Source organism: Anopheles nili, chromosome 2 (assembly GCF_943737925.1).
Source record: "Anopheles nili chromosome 2, idAnoNiliSN_F5_01, whole genome shotgun sequence".
NCBI classification, from domain to species: Eukaryota; Metazoa; Arthropoda; class Insecta; order Diptera; family Culicidae; genus Anopheles; species Anopheles nili.
In genome coordinates, this window is record NC_071291.1 from 14,324,198 (window position 1) to 14,341,810 (window position 17,613).

Here is a 17,613-nt window from a genome sequence, read left to right on the forward strand (position 1 = left end):
CACTTTGGTGTTGTATCGAGGGGACCCTTTAAAAAGAAATGATCCGTGCAGTTGGGCGCTTATCGAAACCGGGAGCAATCGGGAGCTTGGCACCGATTAAGAAAGCCGGTGTGGGCCGATCTTATCAATGCTTTTTGCCGTAGCACAACAACAAACCCGACTGATATCGCCCAATCGAACGTGCCACGGCAGCAGACGGTCGGGGTGGACATAAAGCCGTCGATTTATAATCTCGAAGGGTTGCCCGTTTCACCCTGCCAGACGACCAGCCGTTCCAGTTTGATTGCCCGAACCTAATCACGCATCATTCCGGTCGGGAGGGAGCTTTGCGATAGAGTGAATTCGCCCCAAGCGGCCAATCTTCTGCCGGGGTGTGTGTGTGTGTTTTGAGAAGGAGTCGCGAACCGAGGAGGCCTTTCCGCGGTGGCCAAACTCTGCGGGATAGGCCAAGGATGATGGTCTTATCACAGCGCTTGCGAGTTACCTGCTCTGCGGGTGGCCAAACAAACGGCTTGGCTTTGGGGTTTCAATTTCTGGCGGAATCTTATCGAACTTATCGTACAAATTCTGCCCAGTTGTCGAGGCTGGTGGGCTGGAATTGTATAAATAATCGCCGGAGCGTCTTGCGAGGGTTTCAGTGAGTCGATACGAGTGTGATCAGTGCGTCGAAGCAAGTTAAAGCCACAAAATGCGTATCCTTTCGCTAGCTGCCCTGGGGTTGGTGTGCATCGTCGCATTTGTCGGTGCCATCGGAACGGAGGTTAAGGATGAGACGTAAGTGGACCATTTTGTCCGGGGAAAGCAATGGCAAAAGTGCACTGATAGCCGGTGGTAGGCTATTCTGGGAAAATTAGCTGAAAGCTAAAGAAAAAGTCCCAACTTTTAGGGTCTGTGAAAAATTCGAAGCATTTCAAAGTATCCCAAGGTGGTGCCTAAATTAGAAATTGATTAAATTGAGCCGAGATTGATAAAATTGAACATTCAAAATGTGCCTGCCGTGGCCTATCGGTACCATTCATCGTGTTTGCCTGCTTTACATGAACATCCTAAAAGCATATGTGCAAGGGGGTTTGGAATTTTCATTACAAGCATCATGGACGACCCTTCGGTCGGTCGTGTGAATAGTGTGCGTACCTATCGCAGCTGCCCGTTGAACGACGTACTATGATAAATTAAACCGATAAGATAAAGCCAACGAGCCTTTGTTGCGTGAATATCAGCTCGAACCGGGACGGATTAATACGCTGGGCACCTGTTGTGGGAAGGCGTAATTAGCCAGCGAATTTACGGCCCCTGTCCGGCCGGCTATTGTTGGTTTCATTAGCTTAGATTGAACTTTGAGTTTCGCTTTTTCCAATCACCGTAATCAACAGCATATCAAGCGAATCTGGTCAACATTTCCTGGTGCTAGCTATGTATTTTTTTGTCCCACGTTGTTTTGGATTTGAACAAAAAATGAGGGTGATTCGCTGGGTAACTTTTTACAGTATCTCATAGCTTTTGATGTTTGATCGAATCACATGGTTTTGTATAAAACATCAACCAGCAAATGAAAGGGACAAAATTGTCAACAGATATGTTTTCCCGAAGCATTTTCGATTGCTTCATTTTTTTGTTTGGAAATCAAAACTAAAGAGCTCAATAATGGTATGACCACTTTTCCAGCCAACGCAACACCGCCTTGTCGGCCAACATGAACAACTACATCGATGTGGTAATGATCCAGGTTGGTCCGTGGATGAACACGCACCTGGTTCCCATGGCACTGCCCGATGTGGTAGAGGGCTTCGAGCACGTAAGTCAACTCCATTCGCGCACCGTGAAACGTTCCATCCTGCAATCGGATCCGCCCGACTCTCATACTTTCAGCGCCCGATCCTGATTACCTACCACGGTGAGCTGGCCCTGACGAACGGAGTTTTCCACACGATCCACAGCGTGGGTCGCAATGGTAACGCGATGATGCACTACGACCGTCAGTTGCTGCGCGTTTCGCTTGGAGCCAACATCCGTCAGCTGGGCGTAAGTATGCGAGCGAATGTTTTGCGATTTTTTGGGGCCATCAGTCGGGTAAAATGAGCCGCTAGGGTTGTGAGCAAAGTCCTGCATGTGCATACACCGAAAGGTACAAAGCGTGTGCGCGAGTTTTCCCTAACAAAGGCACCGAGAGCTCGGAATCGGGGAACGCCTTATTGTGCTGCAACGGTTTGCAACGAATTCGACTGCAGGCGATACGAAATGGGTCGAAATTATCGCACATTGGCCCCGAAACCACTCAGGTCAGGTCAGAGATTGCGAAGGCGCAAATTATTAAAAAAAAGCATCCGTGCGGTTTTCCCGAAATTCAAACCGACGCCCGCACTCGATGCACCTGTGGTCGTCCTAGGGGAGGCTTTCGGTGAAGCGTAAAATAAGATTCAATATCATCGCCACACAACGCGCCTCGGTTGCGTCTCGTTAGCCGGGCTGTAGGTGAGATCGCGCGGGCGAAATGAATTATTCAAAAAGGCAAGAAATTATTCCTCCCCAAAGAGTGTGGGCCCTGCCCGCCGACCGCAAGGAATCACGAAGGCATCGTCGAAGTGGGGAGCATCCTGGGCGCTGTTCCGGGAAGGACCACCCGAGTGTGATTTATTCACCAAACCAGGGGCGGCAGCGACGGGACGATTCGTTCGTTAGGCCGGAAGCCTCGGGACTGAGAAATTGAGTCACCTGCACCATGACAAACAGTTCGTCAAATGCGAATGAGATGACTTCCTATTTTCTTTGCCAGATTCGAGAAAATTCCTGCGGTAACGGGTTCGTCTTTATCGTCCCGGCGAGGGCGTGACGTTTTATGGGTGTCGTGAGGGCCACGGGGCCCCAGAGCGGGCGCACGCGAGTGGGACGCGAATTGATGTGTTTTTCTTCTGGTGCCATGCGAGAAGCTTTTCCCAGCTCTACCCACCCTATTTGATGGCAGGAGGTTGGAAAATGAATTTGTCTAAATTTATCATTCTAACGACTTTCGCCGCCGGGAGCGTGAGCCTCGTTGCGTGTCGAGACGCGCAGGTGAATATATGTGTGTGGCAGATGTACTTCGGTGCTGATATCCCGCTTTTCCCAGCTTGTACCGTGTCTTGTTCGGTGTCATGTCGGGTGTGTAAAAGTGCGTCAAGGTGCGCGCAGGGCATTCGCGAGCGTGGCATTCGCGCGACGAAATTACCGGTTTTGGTCGCGTTTTTCCCCGCGAGAACCGGAATTGAGGGAGGCCACGCCATAAAGGGCTTTCCCGGGTGGGGTGGTTGATGACGAGGAAAAACCCACCCCCCCCCCCCCTCACGAAAACGCTCCCTGGGACCGCACCGTGTGATTAAACAATGCTTGAAAATTTATTACCTCGGATATGCGATACCGTGAACGAGTCACATTTAATTTGCTTTTCATCGTGTCTCGTCCGTGTTTGCGTACGAGTATGGGTGTGTTTGTGCCACAAGGAAGCGCTGTCTTGCTTTTCGCACCGTTCCTTCACCTTTTGTTGCGGTGAACGTTGAGGATTTAGCTCGCGACGTTGCCCACCAACACCAACCAACAACAGCCGCCAGCGAGAAAAACCGGTAACGAAGAAAGTTTGCCTTGCCGTTGCGACCAAGCCGTACGCCATTAAAAGGTGATCCTTTTCGGTGGGATACTCGCAAGGTGTACCGCTCTCGGGTTCGTTTTTTTCTTACTTCTTCTTCGAACGGGCCGCGCTCGAAAGCGAGTGGATTATATTTGGCGAAGACATGCTAACCGCCCAGCAGCCACCGTAAACCATGGAATGGACAGAGCCGGGTTCGCATGCCCAAAGGATAAAAAGAGTTGGCCGTGCACTTGGCTTATGGCGAAATCATGGTGATGTTTTTGTTTTGCTTCGCCCCCGCCCTAGGGGTGTTGATTACGCCACCAGTTTGGCTTACCCCACTCGGGCCGAGGCTAAAAAGCTCGCCTTCTACGATCGCCACCGGGTGTGACACTTTCGGGGCAATTATTGTTGTTGTTTTTGGGGGACCGACTCTCGATTTGTACAGGGGCGTTTTTCTGTGTTCTCCAAAACAACCCCGACTGTCCTCGATGGGGACTTTCCGTTCCGGAAAAGTTCTCACCCTGAGCCGTGGCTGAGCTCATCCATCGTCCGGAGGGCGGAAGATCCTGCCATCAGAAAGGGAGAGAATATTTGCTCGTGCTTCAGGTGGAATTATTTCACCCACTTTCGCGAACTTTGCTACCCGAGTTGCCTCTAACCGATTCGTTTCGTCACGTTCCAATGGGGATATTCCATTCCAGTTCACCTACGACTATTCCGCCCACATTATGGACCTCGGACCGACCGGTTTCGTCGACGTCGACGTCGCTACGATGACGTTCAACATCGAGCTCATCATCGACATGACGGATTTCTACATCTGGATGCAGGACTTCCGCCTCACCAACATGGGGTAAGTGTCGTCGCTCTTTCTCTCTCTCTCTTTCTCTCTCTCTCTCTTTCTCGTCGTCCTTTGATCACGTTTCATGTTTCACATTACGCGAGCGCGCACACACAGTCACACGCACGTCGTCCGCATCCTGTTGCGCCACGTGAAATCGACGAGTGTGAGTTATTTGATCGCAAAAGTTGCAGCGAAAGCATTTAATTATAAGCGAGAAGTTTTTGTTGCGGGCGAGCTGTAAGCACGGTAGAAACATCGTATCGTTTGCGCTGACTACCGTCTCGCTCGGTTGCATTGCAAGGAAGCCGTCCTGCAGGAAGTTTCACAGTGCGATACAAATTAACTTCCTCCATCGGGAAGTGGAGCAATTTATCACATTAAAACGCTCACACACGAGCCATTAACCGTATGCTTTTCGGTTGGTAGATTAAGGAAACATTTCCACCGGCATGATTTAAGCTCGCGGGAGCAAAACCCACCTGCTTGAAGCTGGGCGTTGAAGTTGGCGTTTTCCCCCGCCGTTGATTGCCAATTTTGGGCCTGTTGAGCTGGAGAGCTGAAGTCGGAGCGCTCTACTTGGTGATATTGTGCAATATGAATTTACGGATTTCATTCGTGCATTACCGTGTTTGAGCTCAAATATCGGAATATCGCTCTCGGTTTGATGGAAACAATGGGTTTCAATATTTGCCCCGGTAGAATATTGTCTCTGCCGAGTGGAAAAGATGATCCTTCGGCCGAGCCTCGCGGAATAGAGTATCGTTTGCGCACATAGCGATGAAAGCGATTTTTGAGTGCAATTTCGTTTCCCTCAGGCCGTTGAAGAAATTGGAAATGGATTCGGTTGGAACATGGTTGAACATGGTAACGACTTGAAGGGCGATGAAAGCTCTGGAATGGCGCTCCCTTGAATGCCTCGAGCAACACTTCCACGAGTGTAATGAGATTCTAGCGGAGTTCAAAGCTCTAAAGCTTACCACACGCTAATGTTCATAAAAATGGATCATCCTACCGTGTGCTATACGTCTAGTTCGGGTCCAGTAGCGAGTAGCGAAATTCGTTCACGTTGGACAGCTAACATAACAGTAATCGTTTTCCGATGATTGAGCACCATTGAATCGTGAAATTGTCGCACACACTATCTTCAAATAGACTCTCTGTGTCGCAGAATGTCCCGGAATATCTGAGCATCGAAAAGAATCGAAATAGAATAGCATTCGGCTGTGCCAGTGGCAGTGGTAAATAGGCATTCTTAAATTGATTATTTCCCAACTTCTAACCCTCGCCGGGCCGGACGGTGGTGTTTTCGCATATAATTCAATATTGAAATTTGCCGCCATTATTTACTGCGTCAATTTAATCCCAACGGTGCCGGGTGGTCGAAGCACGAGCGTGACCTTCGTTCGGAATTCGAGCGACATTTTTCCGCCCGCCGGGCACGTTAGCCCAAGCGCCAACGAACTCCCACGCCACGCAGGGCGTTATCGCGCATCCGATCGTTGGGATTGCGTTTGTGTCTCCGATGGGAAAAGTTCGCGAAACCGAATGAATAAACAAGCATAAAACAGTTAAGATAAGCAGCGTAATGTGTATTGAGCCACCGATGGAGCACAACACGTGCGAAGGCAATGAAACCACGCCGAACGGTTCCTATCCTGCCTAATGTCCTTACGCGCTCGCTGGACTCCCTCAGCGGGCCGCCGTGTGATGACATCGGGTGACAATCAAATTAGTACGGTGGGGTGTTTATTTTATTTTATTCTTGCTTTTTGCTGCCACCCAACTCACGCGCTCTATCTCTCGACCGGGGTGGGTTTCGAACGCCAACGCCTAGGAATGTTTTGGTGGATGAATGCGCGTTTCCGTTGCAGCATACAACGGGGCACAAATTGGCATAAAAAATCGAAATACAGTCGGCATATAGGACACGGTGCTGGGTGTCGTTATCCGGAATGGGCGTACGCGCTTGCTAGTTGGCATTCGTTTTCATTCGCAATGATTGTTGCCGTTCCGCTGGTGTGCTCCGTGCTGCTTTAGTATGTGGTTGTGTGGGACGATTGGTGAGTGGGTGTGGATACATCATTCCAGCAAATTGATTAATCTGAACGATATTACCCCCGGAACGAGCGATCTATTGTGATTGCAATATGTTAAGCGGGTGGAAAGCTTCAAGTTTTAACGATTGAATTAATGGCTTAACGGCATGTCACCGATTCCAGCCGTTTACGGGGCTATAATTGTTGCATGCGCACGAAAGCGAGCACGTTTTAAAGCTCTTGCTGAATGTGCTTCATTAATCCCACCGTTGGAGCAGAACGCATCGGTGCAACGAGCTGTATGTTGAAAACTAAGTTCAGTAAGCCTTTTTATGATTGCAAAACATCAAGCATCCTTGATTACTAGCGAGAGAGAGAGTAAAAAAAGCCTCTTCAAAGCCTGGCTGCGTTGGAGCTTTTGTTTATTTTTTTACGGATGACATGTGCGTGAAACGTGTTTGCTTTGATTGATTAATTCCACCCGTTAAACCTCATCCATAATTCACACTCATGTCGATGATGCAAGCTGCAAAATAGTGCTCGATGCTGCCGTCAATTGCTTTGGACATTCGTTACGGGCGGCATAAAGTGAGCGTATGGGAATAACATATTTATTGCAACCGCAAACTTCATCTGTCGGCATATGGGTATAAAACGGCCGGCTGATCCGGAACGCATTAAAGACACTGCTCGGCGCGGTGTTGTGTACAGGCGATGCGTTTGCCGATAGCACTTATGCTGCTCGTTATGCAGCACACATTCCCTTAAGGCCTCTTGACACCGGAACAAAAGCAAGTGTTGGTTTGTGCCACCACACACTGCAAACTGATACTGTTGAGAGTGGCTTTTTCGCGTTTGTAGTTACATGAACGCACGCTCACTCTTGAAATATAATAGAATTGTAAAAGGTTCGTACTCCCATATATTATTCGTTGTTCAGAAGTACAATTCTCTATTGTTGACAAAAAAAGCTGCAACCAAGCGAGAATCGAGAAGTTTTTTATAGGAGTTGGGTCTGCCAGAATCGTCGACAAAGTGAAAACGTGTTTACTGTGTGCTAAAGGCAGATTTACTTTAAGTACAATAAAATGAACGTGTCTACCGCTATGGCACTTGTTAAATAACTATTCGACACTTTTATAGTGCTAAAAATATGTGTGTTTTTTGTGGATCGACTCGAAATTGTCGTTGGACATTGAATTACAAGTTTCCAACCAGCCCACGCCACGTATGGTTCGGTTTGGCCCCTGGCGGATGCTGGTGGGAAAACTTCCGGAAACTCATTCACTCGGTGGAACTTTCCGTATTATCGGCTAACGGAATCGCCACTGATGGAAGTGTACACTTTCGTGGACAGTGTGATCCTTGTGCTTGGCTGGCCGGATCCTATCGAGGAAGTTTATTTTATCGTTCGTTTTATTTACTTTTCATTGTCCCACCAGAGGACGGATGGTCCAGGGCATCAAAGTGCCGCTGCGATGGTTCTTCTCCTGGTAGGGAAATCCTGAGAGGCCCCAAAAGCGAGCCAGGCACAAGATGTCCTGGTAAAAAGCAAAAACAAAGAACAAAATCACTCACATACACACATCGTGTGCCAACTTTACGATCAAACGAACGTTTTGGTTCAAAACGATACCGATTTCTCCGTCATAAATTTTCATTACCCCAGACCAGGCTGACCGTCAAGAAACATGAAGTGATGGCCAACAAGCCTGCGATGGCTCGCTCAAGAAACACTCGCCTGTGCCGACTGACACCAAGAGAAGGACCAAGACTGTATGGTTTGATTCCGTTGTATGATAAAGCCGATGGACCAAATAGCAAACGGGAACCATAAAAGACAAATCATCGTCTCAATCGCAATCGTCATCTTTTCGGTTTTACCTTGGTTGTCGTGTGCACAAGTCTGTCATATCGCAACTGGTTCGTGATTGCTGATCGGAGAGAGGATGGGAGCCATTTTTATAGCACTCTTACGCCCACCCTTTTGAGTAGACGAAAAGCTCCCTCGTTCAATAGATTCGTAGATTAAAACAAATGGCTATGAATAGTTCTCGAATAGCAGCTGCCCGCTCAATGAAAGCTTTCATTCATATATTTGTGTGTTTCCATTCAGGGTTGACCGTGCGCGGGCTTTCAATGAAATGCTACTTTACTAACCATTAGCGAACGATTTTTCGATTGCAGCAACTTAAGCATTCGTTTCCGTGGTAATGCCCTGGTGGACTGGCTGGCTAACATTTTCGTGAGCGTCGTTACGTCCGTTTTCCGCAACACGATCACCAACGTGGTGTCAAACGGAGTGCACGACTTCCTTCAGGCCACCATCGACGACATGAACTCGCGACTGCGTGGACGCGCTATTACCGAGCAGGAAGCAGCTGTGCTGATTGAAAATCTGAAGAAAATGCTCACTCACTAGGACTGGCAGGCAATACAACGGTTACCGAACGTTATTTACCTCCCGCAGTGCAAATGTTTTCCTCGATAGCACGCTTTTCGGTTTGATAGACGGTTCAATTTTCTGGCTCTATTCTTCGTTTCTTATATAAGTGTGCTTAATAAAAGAGTTGCAGTAGTTGTTACGTTTTCCGAATGATGGCTGTAAATTTGTTTATCGTTTCAACAGTTTCAATTCAAGGTGGCAGGTAGGTTAAAAATTGATATTTTTTGGTATTATTTATTTCACGCTACACCATGGTTTGATACAAAAAGCGTTGCGCCTGAACGATTATGCAACCCGCATTACATTCGAAATTCTGACACAGACGGAGTGAAATGTCATCAGTGTGAGCAATAAGTTGTGAAAGCAAAAGTTTATTAAAATACTTTATTTACAGGTTTGGTTTTGATTCTTACTGCTTTCTCTCGAGAGTGTTTGACAGTAATGGAAAAGACGTCTTGTTTCCGTATGTTCGTCACTACCGTTTGAAAGCAAATATACTATACTTCCAGTAAATAAATAAACTTAACCGTGCGTCTTGTGATGTTCCCATAGAGATCGTTCTTGCCCCGCATCTTTCTAGCTTACATTATTTGTTTTATTATTTGGCTAAATTTTCATCATGTTTTATGCTTCACTACGATTTTACGTGTTTTTTACGCACCCAACCTGTTCTTCGACAATTGAGTCGGAATTCGATGGTTTTCTAAGAAACTCGAACAATTGTTCACCTTTCACATATTGTGGATTGCTTAAAGAGTATCAAAAGTGAATATTGTCAGATTAAGAAAAAATGTGTGGCAATGTGTCGCACAAGATATGTACGATGAATTTAAAAAAAAGAACTTAAACAAACTGACATGTGAATTTGCAACCATATTCATAATGAAACTGTAGTACAACTCATTGTAAAGAGCTAAGAAAAATCAAATTGCAATATTGTTGTAACATTTTTGCGAAAATAGAAAATTTAAACAAATTGAGCTTTAAATTGCTTTGAAAAAGGATTTTCTCATACTCAAGAAGTATTCGTGCTCTATCTAAATGAACCCTTCTGGTAGATGAACGAATATTGTTTGCTTTTGCAAGTTTGTTTCACCGATACATTTCACACTCTTTGCCCTCGATTGCATTATGTCACATTGGTTATGTGTAACTGTTGTTTTGTTGCAAATTTTACCCTGTTCAAGAATGATGGTCAAAAAACCGGTTTTAATCCTTGGCCGACTGTTGCCAAGAGTAGATCATAAAATTATCGGTAAACTTAATTCCTGAATGGACGTGTTAAGCTTTTTGTGCTTTATCATGGCGCACTGCTCCCACACAGGGTTGTTGGAACGGTTGGTTAATTTAACAGACAATCTGTGTTCACAACAACGTTTTTGAGTGCAGTGTTCATGAGCAATGGTAATGATACAGTAATTGCTATTGTTGATGATGAAGATGATCGATACTGTAGGTTCTACAGTCACGATGTCGAATTTTCCTAACCGATTACTTCATTTCATTATTACACAATTCCAATCGTTTGTTCTCTTTGTTATAAAAATTCTTAAAAAGAAATCCATTACAATAAATATTCCTGAACAACCATATCCTTGGGTTGGCTGGATTATCAAACTAGTGTCTCGAGCTCCTGGATTTACTCATTTGTCTTTGATACGCACTGCTTGCACAAACGCGTATGCAGGTGACTAGTGTGAGCTTAACAAAAAGTTTTTCCTACCCATTTTCCTAATGTTAAACTCGCATGTTTCCGTAGATTTGATTTAAAGATTTGTTTCTGTTTGGTTTATACAAAGATACACTCACCTATAACCGCCACATTTATACAGTTTTGAGCCCGGTTTGCCTTACCAACAAACGCAAAACAACGTTTTGACTGAAATTGTATTGACCAACATCAACTTGGCCGGTGCTGCTGTATTGTTTCATATTAGATTGTAATTAACAGTTTCAAATTGCACACAACAGATTACCTCGATTTTTTTGTCAACTCTTCTCTTTTTGTGCTCAGCTGACGCAATCTCTTATTCATTTTCCTATTACGGCTAGTATTTTTCGCTCCAGCTGAAATAATTGCCTCCTGCTGAATGCAGCTATGGACTGGGCAATTGGCACCATGGAGTTTACTCGTGGTGGTTTGACGATTCAAACGAACTCTTTCTTCCATCGTATGCCCCATCACTGGATGGTTTATTCCTTGGCATCTTTGTGAATTTCCTATCTCATATTCCTTTAGTTACGGTTTGGCTTACGATAAAATTCGAACAATGTGAATACAACAGGTCACGCAGGCTCGATTGCCTGCCCAGTTAGAATGCACCCCATGGACCGTGGGCCGGAAGGAAAGTACACACGGAAACATAAACGGATATCAGCTTATCCTACTAGAGATTCTTCGCAAGACGCGCTGCGCGCAACCTACTTGCGAAGCGAGTCAATTAGCACGACCAAGCGCCTGGAGGGTATGCAACCGGACAACATCTGGCGAAGAATCGCTTGCAGACCGGCACGCAAGCACAATGTCCAGCCCCACCCCGTTTGACGGTTGGCGCATGAGATGTAATGCGTTTGTATTGTTTTGTCCTTCGACCTAGCACACTATCTCACTCGGTATATATTTTTTGTTTGTTGCTGTGGAGAGGTTTTCCTTTAGCATTCCTAGCTCACTGCAAGCTCAACTGCGGACACAGAAACCCCGCGGATTATTGCTGTCTGCTCCAGCGCAACGTGGCACTCACCATTGATAGCGCTGGAAAAGCGAGCGCGTGCCAGTCACGGGACGCACTCCACGAACGAAGTTTAATTAGCTTTTACAAACTTGCCTCACAGATACACCAGGTCCTTGTCCAACGCGCCTGCCACGCGGTTCAGCAGTGGCCTAGCCGCGGGAGTAACGACACAACCACCAGTGTTGGTAGTGGTGGCCGTGGTAGTGTGATGCTTCCTTAGCAGGATTATGCTGTACGAGTTCTAGAAACAGTACGTTCGATTCGGTGGACACATGACGATGGTGTCCTCCAGCTCGCTAATCGTCGGTTCCTTGTTCTTCAGGATGGACTGTGGATGTTGTTGCTGTTGTTGCTGTTGTTGCTGCTGCTGGCCTAGATGAGACGAGGACGGGATGCAGGAAGTGGATGTGGGGGTGGACAGCTGGGATGGATGCTGCAGGTGCTGCGATGCTGCCGGACCTGGTCCCGCCATCGATACGGCAACAAGGGCAGGCTGCGATGGAACCGTATGTCATCCGTAGTAGTACTGCGCGTTGGTAGCTCCTCTACTGAGGCTGCGTGGCGTATTACCGTCGTGGTCGTTCGACAGACGGCGTAGCGTTTGAGTACCGATCACTGAGCCACCGAGAAATCCTGGCGGTAGCTGTTGGGATGCCTGGTGTGGCCTCGGAAGGGTCGTCATTGCCGCTAGCGGCGTTCTTATCGCACCTGCCGAAGAGAAAGAGCCGTTGCCAAAGAAGGTAGAGAATTTCGATTGAGAATCGTACGCTAGAATGATGCTTTTCAAGCGATTATTAATTAACTTGTGATCTTCCATTGAGCGGCCGTTCAAGCCGCTCTTTAAGGTCAATTTATCTATTTATTGGCATGCCAACAAGCCGCACGTTTGGGTCGGATCCGTGAGCCAGCGGGCTTGGAATGTTAGGTTTTTCGGGAAGATTCCAATGCCTCAAATTTCTACCATTCAAGCGAACATTCCTCCCATCGTTTCCACCGGTAACGATGGGTTGGGATACACTAATTTTCTGCCAATTAAAGCATTACGGTGCGCTCTACTTATGATGGTGCTTATGGCACACTCGTATCCAGCGCGAAGGGTTTTGTTTTCGCATCAACTTTCCGAGACACCACAAGTCTAATGAGCGAGTTTGGTTGCGTCTTGCTTCATTCTCGCCTGCGAACAATGCTTCTTTGGGCAATAGGAACAAAAGGGAATTAAAATATTGCTGTAAGGGTGAAGCAATCCGATCGATACGAGGCCGGGCAAACGGCATCGTGGTGGAAATATTTGGCGAATAAATGGTGGCAAGAAAAACACGACGCTTACTGTTTTCTCGGTAGCCATCAAGGGCCTGAGCCTTGTCGAGAGCTTTAAAGTATTTTGAGCACCGTCGAATGAAAATCCGGGAAATGTGTGCTGGGAAGAAAACACAGGCCCTTGAGGCGGGTTTTCCGGTGTGGCTTCGGTAAAGTGGTTAGCCGGTTAACATCGTTTGCTTGATGTGAGCGAAATGGTTAATGTGCCGGCTTTCGTCGCTCCGGGCGCTTGTAGTGGCAAGCGATGTGCATAATTTATCGCACTCAAGCAAAATAGTTACATTGAACCGGCCAGGGTACACCGATTATCTGCAACTCATTAGCAAGTTTTAATCTCCTACCAACTCAAGTGAGGGAGTCGAATTGATTCCAGCGTATGCCTTCCACACCCGGATGCGAAAACAGAAGAGCCGTTGCATTTTAGCCGACGGTCCGGAGCCCGGGACCGTGTTCATTGAATATTAACGCAAAACAAAAAGGGCCCCGAAAGTTTTGCGATGTGTTGTTGTAGCTTCCAAGGGTATGTTTTGTTAATCGGGTTGGCTTATCGTAGTCCGCCGCACGCTTGCTGTATGTTAGATATCTTTTTTGACGAGACAAGCAGATGAGCTTGGCACACGACGAAAGTAAACGAAAATGTTGTGCGAACTAGCGGATGCAAAGTTTAATAACTTTTAGCGTGCGTTCGTCAGTGCATGATGCTCGGGCAGCAACCAATTATAGATAACAAACGTTCTATGGAAGCAACGAGCCTTGCAACCGGCCCTCCTGTGTTCACGGTTTAATTAGACGCTTTTTCGGATAGTACAAACGAAAAAAAAAAATGAATGAAACAGGTCCATAACCCAGCGATGGATCTTCAGCGGTTAGATCGAACACACAAACGCATCTAAACGATGTGACCACGGTTCGAAAAATGGCTTTTAGAACCGAGTTGCAGATCGACGTCAACCCAAACTACTCACCTATGCTGGAACCCAACTGCGACGGCATGATGTTGATTGGACCGCTGAGGTATCCCGGTGGCTGCGACGTGCTCATGATGGCACCCACCGAGCACGGTGGCACAAGCATCGTGGTTGAGGTGTGCGAAATGTTCGACGGCCCAAGGTTTCCGTACGGTCCCGGTGACGGTGTGTAAGGTCCGTAGCTCTGTCGTTGGCATCCCGGCAATCATTCCGATTTAACGCGTCCATCGAGGCGTTGTAGGCGAACAGGATGAGCATGAACGTGGCGAGAGTTGGTGAGCGTCAAGAGACAAAACGAAAACGCCGACAGTTCGATTAGTTCGTTTGTTGTGCCGCTTCAGTGCTTGCCGGCGGGTGACGGCTTACAGATGGCAATTGTCGCGTTCGCAATCGTACTTACATCACTGCGCGAGACACTCGGAACCGGAAGTGGCGTCTGCAGGTCGATATCGGCATCGATTTCCGATATATCGTCGGTGAAGCCGTTCGGAAGCGTGGTTTCACCGGTGTTGGATGTCTGGAATTTATCGTCACCGTCCTTTGCGGTACGGCGCCGCTGCATCACCAGTCGGCCGATCACGATCGTCACGCAAAGAAGCACGGCCACCGTAACGGCCACGATGAGATACAGGTAGAATTTCTCTTGATTTTCTGCTCGTTTTGATGGCGGTTTATGGCGGCACAGGTTGGTTGGAGGTGAAAATTTATGTCGCAGCAGTCAGCAGCAGACGGAGATGGTACCATGAAAGTGAAACGAATGAGCAAAGCGAGAAATTGAGTGTAAAAATGAAGAAATCTGCTATAAAAGGGAGCAAATGCAATCAATTATCGGAGATCGCTAAGGCTGGATTAATTTTCTTCGTTCGAAAAGCCTTGTTGTCTAGCTATAGGAATGTTTTTATCGCGTCATGATAATAGCCTCAAATCAATTATAAAGTATTAAAAAATGCGCCGAAAGCTTATTTCACATTTTTCTTCTTTGTCATTATCTTCATGTTAATATCAGTATACCTCGTAACACAATAAACGCCTCACTTAATCGACACAACTTAAACGTCCTCCAGAGACCTGAGGCATGTTTTTGTCAGGTTCTGACGGAGTTATCGTCTATTTATTGAACCATTTGATCAAATTAATTGCACAAGACGCCATCGTTCACTCGACTGCCTCGTGCAGGTGTTTTATAAATGAGCTCTAAAACGTGGAACGTGAGAGCAGATTGCCAATGTCGTCCAGCCGTCCTTGACTGATGGTGGCATTGATGCTTCGTTTAACTTCGTCTACCATGGCAGGATTTTTTCTCCCATTCAGTACCATTATGCTCTAATTGTTTTTCAAACAGCAATTACAAACGTGTGCCTAGGAGAAAAGCGATGTTGAACTATTGTGATTACTTTAGTACATCGGCACGACTCGGCAGAGTGTGCTACGAGAATTGAATGCATTGTTTTTCGCTAAATTCATTGCGTCATTTTCATCGATTAAAAAGTCCCAGTTTAATAGGTCATTCTCGTTTTTGTCACTGTGCAAACACGTTCTCCGTTGGTGATGAAAGATTCAATTCTCTTCTTCGTAGTACTTACGTTGGAAAAACAGACGAGTGTGCCACCATACAAACAAAAACGAATAATCATTTCCATCGCTGGTGGTTGGGTTTCCATTGGTTGGTCGTGAGTCAGAGCCTCCAAAGACTCTACCAGTGTGGTTAAGTTTTTGCTCATTTGTAGAGCGGAGAGAATCAGCCGCACCAGAGCTTGGGTCGGCATCAATGCTAGGGCGGGCTAATTTCATATCCGGCCGATTCGACTCATTAGGGTTTTCGATCGAAACGGTGCGGCTTCGTTGAGAAGTACTAACCCTACCGTTCGCACCGTTGAAGGAGCCTAATCTGGTGGATTGTCCTGGTACGTGAGGGCATGTTTGTGTTACAGAGAGAGTTATAATTCAACAGCAAACACACGGATATGTCTGGACGATGGATGGTGCGAGGTGCGTGATCTTGGGCGTGGGTTATTACCACGAAACCGGTGTACAGAGAACGACACCACAAGGTGAATAGCGTGATAAGCCGCAACAGCGTAGATATATGTATTTCCGAATGTTTCAAAGGTACATGATTGCTGGTGATTCAATAGACAAATGTTTTCATATTCCTTAACACAACGGTAGGTGTTATGAACAATATTTGAGCTGAGCTGAGAATACAATCGATTAGATTCGATCTAGATGTGGTACAGGATTGCATCAGGATTTATCATATGTACACGGTAAGCAACGTTCCTACAACTGTGTAAGTTGGTGTGTTAAAGCAAATACAAGTGTGATAAATTATTTGCATGATTTTTTTTTGCATTTTGAAGCATAGTTTTACAACACAATGTCTAATTAACATCATTGTTGTAAATAGTGTCACAAACGGATGGTTTTGATCATTTATTGAATTTGAATGTCAACATAAAAGAACCGAAGGAATACATAAGGTTGAATTGGAGAAAAAGTAATTTTTCATTTTTGCATTTCACTCTAATCCTTGGAATAAAATTAGAGTTGAGTAATAATACAGTGTACAGTACAAGAACACGTACTAACCAAAACACGATGCTAACGTGCCCCGAATGCAAGTCTGATACTTCCTGGAAACCGTATTTAAAGTATACGTGCGCCACAACCACGAATGTTGCTGAGAGAAGTGTGAGAGATTTTTCTAAATTAACTTTTTAGCCTGAATTGCATCAAACGACCGCCCAAGTTCGTGGAATCCGTCTAGAACACGCAGCAGCTCGCGTGTTTGGAAGCGGTACAGTGTATGGTGTTTTTTCTGGGCACATTTCCTCTGGTTACATATATTCTTGCCTTGGTGCAAGGTTTTCGTACAACGAGTGAAACTTTTTGCCTGCGTTGGAATAAAAGTTCACACCAACCAACTGATTATTTTAGCGCCCGGTTGTTCGTGGCGTGGGTGAGCCGCACCCGTGATGGAAACACTTAGCAGAATACATAACGGCATTACGTAACCTGTCACGTAGTACATCTTGAAATTAGCCTGGATTTCACTCGACCCGGAAGCGAGCCGCCGCGATGTGCGTTCGTTGCGCGGTACCGGCACTAATTGGTTTACGTTCTTCCAAGGCACGGTTGGTTCGGGAGAATGTTAATTTACTGCCTCGGGTGAGGCTATGTGGAGCAGCACGGTGGGAAACGCAGCCGAAGCAACAAAGAATGAAACGAGAAAAGGTAACTGTTTTACCGTGGTTGGCCAGCTGTTAGTCGGGAAGTAACAGAGCCTCCGGGAAGGGTTCTTACTTCGAGGGTCCTTCACCAACGTTGACCGGTGGTGTCGGTCAGTAGGAGCGCGTTGCCGAGCATCATGCGGAAAAGCGCATGCCTCGAATGGTCTCGCGTGGAAAGTGCCTTTTTATTTACCGTTCTTCGTAGAGCACACTTTCCGCACAGACACTTCGGTTGACCTTCAGTCAACAAAGACAGGGCCGCGGCCGTGGTGGAGTATTTTGGTGCAAGCCCGTGTAGCAACAACACGCTCGTTGTTAGATCAAATAACCAATTAAATATGTGAGACTCGACTTTTCCATACATTAAACAACTTTAATTGACTTTTATCCGCATATCTCTTATTAGGGTCAGATCTTTTTTTAGAGTCCTTGCCAA

At 46.5% G+C, this 17,613-nt stretch overlaps 2 protein-coding genes across 2 annotated transcripts in view; one reads left to right on the plus strand and one right to left on the minus strand.

Annotated features, from left to right (window-relative positions):
• Positions 1-688: 688 nt before the first annotated feature.
• LOC128720969 (mite allergen Der f 7-like) lies at positions 689-8,906 on the plus strand. The gene is made up of 5 exons (XM_053814671.1): positions 689-774; positions 1,666-1,795; positions 1,870-2,022; positions 4,306-4,457; positions 8,672-8,906. Exons 1-5 carry the CDS (start codon positions 689-691, stop codon positions 8,904-8,906), a joined length of 756 nt encoding a protein of 251 aa, XP_053670646.1.
• Positions 8,907-12,173: 3,267 nt separating this feature from the next.
• Positions 12,174-17,613, minus strand: part of LOC128732013 (protein eva-1) — a 59,281-nt gene continuing 53,841 nt past the window's right edge. The window contains exons 8-10 of the mRNA XM_053825171.1: positions 14,348-14,598; positions 13,945-14,131; positions 12,174-12,370 (exon numbers count right to left, since the gene is read on the minus strand). Coding sequence (XP_053681146.1) covers positions 12,174-12,370; positions 13,945-14,131; positions 14,348-14,598 — 635 coding nt within the window. The remainder of the gene's footprint in view (positions 12,371-13,944; positions 14,132-14,347; positions 14,599-17,613) is intronic.

Bases quoted from the DNA above. Each gene is read 5' to 3' on its own strand.
- LOC128720969 (XM_053814671.1), top strand. From the start codon at position 689: ATGCGTATCCTTTCGCTAGCTGCCCTGGGGTTGGTGTGCATCGTCGCA. The intron at 1,796-1,869 runs GTAAGTCAACTC...TCATACTTTCAG, and splicing joins TGGTAGAGGGCTTCGAGCAC to CGCCCGATCCTGATTACCTA. The intron at 4,458-8,671 runs GTAAGTGTCGTC...TTTCGATTGCAG, and splicing joins TTCCGCCTCACCAACATGGG to CAACTTAAGCATTCGTTTCC.